The sequence below is a fragment of the Podarcis muralis genome, chromosome 4, assembly GCF_964188315.1.
Source record: "Podarcis muralis chromosome 4, rPodMur119.hap1.1, whole genome shotgun sequence".
NCBI lineage: Eukaryota > Metazoa > Chordata > Lepidosauria > Squamata > Lacertidae > Podarcis > Podarcis muralis.
In genome coordinates this window covers 59,129,028-59,138,046 of record NC_135658.1, presented here as the reverse complement: position 1 = coordinate 59,138,046, position 9,019 = coordinate 59,129,028, and the positions used below count along the sequence as shown (strand labels likewise).

The window sequence follows — 9,019 nt, the reverse complement described above, 5'->3', positions numbered from 1 at the left end:
CTACTGCTTTAGTTGGGTACACTTACTGGGTCTTTCCCATTTTCCCTCTCCATATGCATGAAAGTAAGTCCCTCCATTAAAAACTGCTTCTGCTGCATCCCTGAGTTTCAAAGTCAATTGCTGTGCAGCACAGAATGCCACCCTTGCTCTCAAAAGGCCTACTGAACTTGTTTCAGGGTGCTTCAGGAACTTGCCTTAAATCAGGTATGAAGATCTGCAAAATCATACCACTTACTGCTTGCTCAATCCAACTTTAAGAGATATTAAACTACTGTACTTGAGAAGGAACTGTCAATTTCCTACTTCTAAATTTGGTGCACTGAGTATGTTGAGCTTTTAAGGCAGTGACGAACTACCCAAAAACAGCCCCATAAGCAAGCAATCTGGCAGTATTTTTTCACATATAAAAATGAAACATTTCTAAAGCAAACACACAAACATTTTTTTTAAATCTAGTTTATTAAATATTGCTTTTGGGGGGACATGTTTACAACAAGCCCAGATTTAAATGTAAGGATTCAAAGCAGTCATATTAAAATACAGTTTCAATATAAAGTTTGTCACAGTTTTACAGTATTCAAAAAATGACAGACCTGCCTTTAAAAAAAGACTATTACACCAAGACATAAGAAAAAACATTTAAATAAACAAATTTTGGCATTTTCATAATCTTTGTAGTATAAAACAGAATATTAACTCTATTTACTGGCAAGCGGATACATAAATCTATTACGACTTTGAAATGTCTCCGTAAAACATCATACAGAGTGCTGTACAAAAAGTCTGATGAAAGTGCATCCCTGAAAGTGGGCCAATCCATTGTATTAGCTCTTTTTAAAATGTGACACGTGAAAATGTCTCTTCCATTTTATATAAGTGAAGGCTTATTTCAGAGAAATGTTTTTGCCTCTTCATCTCATTTTTACCCTTTGCTTAAAAATAGCCTATGGACGCCCACCAGGGGGCAGTGTAAGGTTAGCCATTAAATCACGAACAGCTGCAAAGATTGTACATTCACCTAGAACAAGGGAAAGAAACACAAGTTAGCTGGAGAAAAAACAAGCTGGGTTATGGCAAGTGATAAACTTAATCAAATGCATTTCATTTTTTGTCACAAGGCACGCCACAACTCAAACTTTTGTAAATAGGTACAACCAGGTGCAACCGTAATCAAATAACTTCAATGTTAAGCAAGTTTGCTTTATTCTAACCTATTGGAAATAGTGTAGCCAGCTTGGGTGGAAAATACAAATCAACATGTTGATAAGGTGCAGTTTGCCCACTCAACCACAACTGGACCGTTAGGAGTCTCCAAATGCAGCAAAGGCACGCTCTCCATGCAGCAAAAAACCCAAGAGTGGTGCAGAATGTTGGTCTTGGGCCAAGGAGACCCTGCCTCATATGGCATTGGGTGAGTGCCTATTTCTCAGCCCAGCAGAGTTCATACAACACCCCCCAACATGTGCTACCCTCAGCTCCTTGGAGGAAAGGAGGGATGCAAAGCTGACTGATAACCAAACTTCCTTGTCAATAAAGACTCAGAGACAAAGATAATTGTCCAGTTCAAAAGTATCAGCTCAGCCAGTATCTCCTGATAGGCAAACACAATCACAGCAAGCTAAGCTATACTGCTGGTGTTGGAGCTGGTATGTTGGTGCTGCTGTGGACACTTCTAAGGATTAGGAATCTTGATGAGGATTTGATTTTACAGGAATGCTCTAATAGACAATAGGTTACTTACATGTGCATTGTGCTTCCACTTACAATTTCAGAATGACAAAGCAGTGAAAAGTAGCCATGAAGTCTTCTCTAAACTTCAGTTTAGATGGCATACATTTTATTATTTGTATGCCATTATATTTTAGAGTAATGGAACAAAACTGCAAATGTCAATTCCAACAACTCCCCCCTCCCTTTCAATAAAGCCCCATGGCCCTGTGTAGTAAAGCCTGATGACAAAATGCCTCATTGGCAAAGATGACGCTTGTTTAGTTATGTATAGAAGCTATACCTGCATTTCCCTCCCAAAATAGTCGGTGCCAAGGTAGCTGAAAGTTGCTCTTTGGAGCATGCATGAATTATGGGTGGCATGCACGATATTCCAACTGCTAGTGACACGCAGCATGGATGTTGAATAACTCACCTTGAACCTTACTGCCCAGGTAGAAACACAGGGCTAACCCCTCCCAACATCGCAGTTACCTCAGTGACGATCAGGGGTTCAGGATGGAGTGTTGCCAAAAGTAAAGGCAAGCATTTGAAGAGGCAGACACACATACCACATCAATCCTATAAGCTGCTTCAATGTAGTCAAATGGTATGCGTATCCACACAGTGCAGTCTCAGAATCAGTGTTCATGTCTATGCTATAACACTACACTAAGAATATGCTGGCACTTTTTTTAAAAAACAACCCTAAACTAATATAATGATTTTTTATTGTTAAACCAAGAACCAGTAAGCAACAAAGATATCCTTTGAGGGGATAAAATCTTCCATTGAAGAAGTTAGTGTCTTGGGTAAAAATATCATACCCAAGAATAAAACTGTTAAAAAAATCACTTTTCAAAAGTTTCTAACACTTTTATTAAAGGAAAAGTGAAACTGAATACAAAAGTTTCTCACAGAAACAAAGCAGGCAGCATAAATAAGAGAGAAGATACAGTCAAGGCAAGATGTTAGTCATGAGATACAGAAAGTATAAGCCAGAGCTGTAAGGTGATACTTTATGGAATAATTTATAAGTAGTTCCATCTTCCTGGACCCCAGGCTTTCCTCAGAGGAGTACAATTGAGAACAAGACAGGTAGTAAAACCTTGTAACAGTAAAATTACAAGAAATGGGAAGACATTCCTACAGTGCAAGATGACTTAACAAGCACTAGTTTTCACAGAAATATATACACAGTGCTCACATGACAAAAGTTAAAATCGTGTCGCTGTGACTACAGTAGTATGAGCCAAGTCATTAAGTGCATTACACTTTCTTGGTCAGTGTCATAAAGTCCATGTTGTGTCAATAATACAACCCTTCTGGCACCACAGAGAGGTATATATTCAACAATTTATCACTAACATGCAGTAATCCGAAGCCAGGTCTTATGAGGTCAGTTTTCAGGAAACCAAAAAAAAAAAAGGCAAAGCAACACTGGTGGTAAAGTGAAATTTAAAAACTTTAAAAGGTTGGACTCTGTCCATTCAAGCATGCAGAAGTTTTGACCTACTGGACATGTACAGTACCTGGTCGTGGCGAATTCAGTTCTGCAAACCTCTTTAGAATATTGCTAACCATCAAGGGAGCAGCAACTGAAGAGTTCTGCTGTCTGGGGATGTCTGCCTGTTGTGTCGTACCTGAAGCCATATCATAAATGATGGGGACTATTATGCTCATGGCTTCCTGTGAAACTGTAGTCTTCTGTGTTAGCTGAAGCTGTGAACAGAATAGAATATGCAAAAAGTAATCACAGCAATCTTGCAATATACCTTTGATGCAGATATGGCAACATCACATGAGTTAAGGCATGGTCTTTATTACTGTGCCAGTTTGAATGCATTCCTTAGCTCAAGAGGAAAAATGAAAGCCAATATACGACCGACGCAAATTAGTTATCCAAACTTAAATCAGAACCGTTTCAAACTGACAACTAAACCAAAGTGCACCAAAAGTCCTAGTGCAGCTTGAAATGCCCTAATTTCCCTACTGGGCATTCAGGAGTAATATATGAACACAATTTTTTACAATCCAAATTGCTTTGTAGTACAAAAGGGAAACTGGGAGATTTAGAAATGAGCACTATGTACTGTCCAATTTTTCTTTAAAGAATTTTGGAATGGTGATATTCCAAAAAGTAAGATTATCTTCACCATTCATCCTATTTCAATGTCAACTGGGTTTTTAAAATCCTAAGTGTTCACTTTAAACACACTGGCAATTACATAAACTGCTTATCAAAATGGGTCTACATAACCATTTCCACACATGCAAACTTTCAAAGCTACGTATTATGAAAAAAGTAGGTGCCTTTTACATGGCATATGTGAAAAAAAATACTAGCACAAATCAAATATAGTGCCCTATTTGTAAAGAAATTGACTATGGGACTAATTGCAAAGAGTCATGTGTTAGTCATGGCCTCTTATAGCAGAAGCAGCAACTTCAGCATTTAAGTTAGTCATCCTTGACCCCAACTGAAGCAATGGAACATGTTGAAATGTTATATTTTGGTTTCATATATTGTTCATATATTGTTGTTGACATCCATCTGTCTCGAGAGATAATGGAGTGCGCCTCCAGGGGTGAAGTCAAACCACTGTGTTAGTAGTACCCTGGAGCACAAGCCTGGACAGTGTGTGTGTGTGTGTGTAGGTCCTGGGCCGCCCAGACGACAAGATCCCTCCTCTTGGCATACTGATGTGGTCCAAAGGGAAGCAGAGCAGTATGTTTGGAACCAGCTTGGCTGCAGGAGTTGCCAGAAGGAAGGCATACAAGATGTCATCCAACCGTCCTATGGACTCCACTCCGGATTTGTGTAGGGTTACTCCTTAGCCTGTCCTTCTGAGGATATCCCACAAGGCAGCAGAGGTTTAGGAATAGAGTTTTCCTTCCCCTTCATGGGCTACATTCCTAGGTTGATGAGCCCCATCTGCTCCTCACTTTCATGTATTATCAGAACAATTCAGTTCCTAGACTTCAAGGGGATGAAAATAGGATAATATATTCTGTAATTAGGTATCTCATTTGCTACTTACACAATGGCTGACGGAAGTCATATTTAAACTACTCCTTACAACTGGACACTGTCAAAGGCTGCACCAAATATGGAACTGACTTAGTTGCTCTACTTACAAAGAACAACATTTTGGATTTCAGCACAACGGCCGGTGTTCCTGGAGGAGCAATTGGTGGAGCACTTGGAGGAATTGTCAAACAAAACTGTACATTCCATTTCAGCTGGCTGGCCTGATCGGGAAACTGTTTCAATAAAACATGCCACAGAAAAAGACAGATGAACAATCCAGTCTGGGTTATGAGAAATAATACAGAATGTTGCGAAGACGTTAAAACCAACTTACCAGCTCTAGTTTCATAATGTGTACACAGTCCCGGAGAATGTGTGGAGGTGCCCCTAACAGCTTTGTAAAGGCTATTAGAGTATTGGATTTGAAGGGTGGTCCTGCAACCTACAGTGAATGCAATGTGTTATTAGAATTTCTTTAGGCAGCTCAATGATTCTTCAATCCTGCTCTTAATCCATATCACAAATAAATAACAGCACAAGGATGTGAAATTCCCATTATGGCAATCTCACATATTGGAATGCTCTACAATAAATACTGGAAAGTTAGGTGAAAACCGTAAGAATATGAAGTGGCCCAGTTCATGATCAACACAAGCATCAGACCAGGAACATACAAAGGAGAAAAATCACATGGAACATCAATGTCAGCCAGGCAGCTTTTAGGGAGGTGCTGAACAGGCATGAGTATGTTCTGCATGATAAGCTCACTGGACATGAATCACATATGTGTGATGTATTATGAACTTATTTTATGAATGTGGTTTTCAAACATCTTATCAAACATCAAATTACAAATAAAGTAAGATGGGGTACATACTCTGGTTTCAAAGAATTTCTCCAAAACCTGCAGTTCTTCTTGTTTCCACTGCCCTGCAGTTTCAGGTGCTACTTTTAGCTGCAAAGTCTGGTTAGTTTTAGGGTTGAGGGCAACTCTACATTTCAGGGCATCTGTCTTGAACATTATTACACCTGGTTCATTGGAGTTCATAAGCTGTAGCTGTTTAAAAGCCAAGACAGTTGATTAGAATGCAAGAAATAAGCTGCTGCCCACACCTCATTATACTCTAAGCAGCAGGAGCAAAACTTTCCCAAACCCAAGTTCTAAGCATTTTAAGGTTGGCTGCATGTAGCTTGTCAGGTACATCTCCACCTGCCTTCCCCAATCTTGGGTTCCCAGTTGTTGCTGTACTACAACTCCCATTATTCCTGACCATTACCATGCAGGCTTGGCAAAATGAGAGCATCTATAAACAAGATGCTCTCTATTGACTCAGCAGGGTACATTGTCTTATGAACCCCCCCCCCACCTTATCTGCTAAGAGGAAAGTGCTGCTTTTGCTTTTTAAAAAACAACAACAACCAGTCCTTATATTGTTATTATTCAACTCTTCCCTCTGACTTTCCCCTACAAGCCCTGAGATTTGTCAATACAAATTCCTGTTTCACTAATCCTAGCAAATACTGGATGGTCCTACGCAAATAATAGAGTTTACAGCTTAGCCAAAGTTTGGACCATGTTTTTCCAAATAGAAGTGCTAAATAAGCAGTTTTCCACTTGCATTGCTAGGAATCCAGGAGCTAACTTCTGAGGAAACTGGTAATGGCGGAAAAGCTGTCTGAAAGCCCACTTGAGCACCATTCCAAATGATTCAAGGATGCAGTCTTAGTTTGCGGGGGGGGGGGGCGGAACTAGCCCCACCACCACTTACACAAACTGAGTGTGAACCCTAGAATTTTCTGCTCAGGACTCCACAGTCAACATGTAAGAGTTCTTTGGCAGACTTGTAGAAAATATTCCCTATGGGCAGAAAAAACAAAAACCACTGTCCTCGACTTCAGCGATACAGTATACCAACTCAATGTGGTTAAAACATCACAAATCACGTCCCATTTCACGCCTCTTAAAATGCAGAATGGTTAACACTTATTAGGCTGTATCCAACGAAGTCATAGTAGAGCTCCTAAAAGTAATGGCCGTGACTCGTGCAAGTTCATTAATTTCAATGGGCAGAACCCAACATAGCAGTTCCATTAGCACAAGGCCTTGTGGCTGCACAACAGAAATTTACTTCCTTCTCTTATGGCACAGAAGCTAGGAGAAGTCTAAATTTAAAGTGATTGTGTAAGGAACTAAGCATTTTGATTCCTTACATACCGGCTCCTGCTGGATAATCCTTTGGAGATGTCTTCTCATGATAACTGATCCAAGGAAACGTTCAAGTGGAGAGCAGAGATAGCTTCCGGCCAGCCCCGGCATAAGCCCAGGGGTGGGAGAGGGCAGAAGAAGAATGTTCAAGGCACTGTGAGTGAGAATTGTGGGTATGGATGCAGCCCAAGAGCGATGAGGTAGTTTACGAGGTGGCGGCATATTTGTTGGCATTACTTGGGAACCTAGTAGAAATAAGAAAAAGCACACCTCACTCTTCCTGTCTAGGGATGCATGGCTATTTACATACATTTAAAATGCTAGGCAGTTCCCAGTAAGTCTTGGCATAATGACACCTTCCCAAACTCAGCGCCCCAACAATTCCAAAGACTAAGAAACAGTTAATGGCTGTGTCCAATTCCCTCTATTTCCCTCATGCAAACAGAGAGGGTTAACTACTCAGACCACTATTCCAGAGTTAAGATGATTGCACAGCCACCTTAGCTTCAAATCACAATAATGTTTGATTAATGTACTTTATTTTGTATTAACAAATAACTCAGTCATAGAATCACAGAACTGTACAGTTGGAAGGAACCATGAGGGTAATCTAGTCCAACCCCCTGCAATGCAGAATTTTTTTGCTCAAACCTACAACCCTGAGATTAAGTGTCTCATGCTCTACCAATTAAGCTATCCCTGCCTGCCTGCCTGCCTTTGTCTAACTGGGTTGCCATAACCACGTCAACAGCATTTTGTAGTGAAATACTAAGTTTGAACATCCCCTCTATTGGCTTTGCAACCTCTTGTTGATATTACTTACTTGTTCCCGCTCTTGGGGAATGGGAAGCATCTGGTACTGGAGAATGTAAAGAAGGGTTCGCTGGTGACATTCCAGGCATGCGTGCTCCTGGAGAGGGACCAGAGACCTGGGGCGAGCCTGGCCAATTCCCTGGACGCTGGCTTGGAGACATCATTGTGTACGGTGAAGTAGGATCTATAGGACCTACGGAAAATGCAAGAAAATTGTAGGCAGCTTTCTCTGGGTGTACTATCTGTACACCGGGATCCTTAGCCTTCCTAGACCCTGCCTATCTGAAGCCTAACACATCAAACATGCCTTGATTACATACATTGTTTAAGTGGTGGATCTTAAAAAATGAATGCTTTATTGCTCAGTCTATTCATTGATTGGGGGCTTGCTTGCTCTGCTTACCACAGAAGGCTGCAGGACAATGTCTGTTGACTCAAGAGATTTTAGAAACCATTTGCTCCAATTTTTCCTCCCTGCTATGTTGGGGCTGATAAAGTTGGTGATTTGTCAGCAGCAGCGGCTCCTGATTTAAGTAGGAGCAACAGTTCAGGTGTGTGAAGAAACAGTTGCTGTCATTTCAGAGCCTGCATCCCAACAGGGAATGGAGCAGTGCGCTTTCCCAGAGTCAGGAAAAGGGGTTGTTTGTTTTACGGTATCTGAAGTGTCAGTTTTCTATCAGTATCTAGCTGTACAAGAAGAAGAAGAAGAAGAAGAAGAAGAAGAAGAAGAAGAAGAAGAAGAAGAAGAAGAGGAGGAGGAGTTTGGATTTGATACCCCGCCTTTCACTCCCCTTCAGGAGTCTCAAAGCGGCTAACATTCTCCTTTCTCTTCCTCCCCCACAACAAACACTCTGTGAGGTGAGTGGGGCTGAGAGACTTCAAAGAAGTGTGACTGGCCCAAGGTCACCCAGCAGCTGCATGTGGAGGAGCAGAGATGCGAACCCGGTTCCCCAGATTACGAGACTACCACTCTTAACCACTAGACCACACTGGCTCTCAAGTCATGGGCTTACCATGTGGGCTAGCATAGTTCGTATTTTGTCCCATTGTGATTCCAAGAGATGAAGGAGAAGGAGTTGGACCAAATGATGCTGGTGACGGTGCTCTTAATGCGCCGCTTGGAGAGTTTGCAGGATGCAGCGTTCCTAAATGGGACATTCAGAACCACGTTACGTACTGCCCAACTATTCCTCTCCAAGTTTAAAGAGAACTCTCTTTTTAGCAAGTTGTCAAGGTTATTTGAAGGTACAGTCATTTATAAA

The 9,019-nt window shown here is 41.1% G+C and overlaps 1 protein-coding gene across 5 annotated transcripts in view; it reads right to left on the bottom strand.

Moving 5' to 3' along the window:
- Nucleotides 1-434: 434 nt before the first annotated feature.
- The window catches only part of MED14 (mediator complex subunit 14), a 37,912-nt gene continuing 29,327 nt past the window's right edge, over nt 435-9,019 (bottom strand). For 2 of the 5 annotated variants that reach the window (XM_028727363.2, XM_028727365.2), the window contains exons 24-31: nt 8,771-8,902; nt 7,768-7,950; nt 6,954-7,189; nt 5,616-5,795; nt 5,073-5,180; nt 4,846-4,971; nt 3,240-3,429; nt 435-1,018 (exon numbers count right to left, since the gene is read on the bottom strand). In XM_028727363.2, coding sequence (XP_028583196.2) covers nt 945-1,018; nt 3,240-3,429; nt 4,846-4,971; nt 5,073-5,180; nt 5,616-5,795; nt 6,954-7,189; nt 7,768-7,950; nt 8,771-8,902 — 1,229 coding nt within the window. In that variant the 3' untranslated portion in view covers nt 435-944. The remainder of the gene's footprint in view (nt 1,019-3,239; nt 3,430-4,845; nt 4,972-5,072; nt 5,181-5,615; nt 5,796-6,953; nt 7,190-7,767; nt 7,951-8,770; nt 8,903-9,019) is intronic. The other 3 variants (XM_028727367.2, XM_077927380.1, XM_028727366.2) reach the window with 2 other exon arrangements.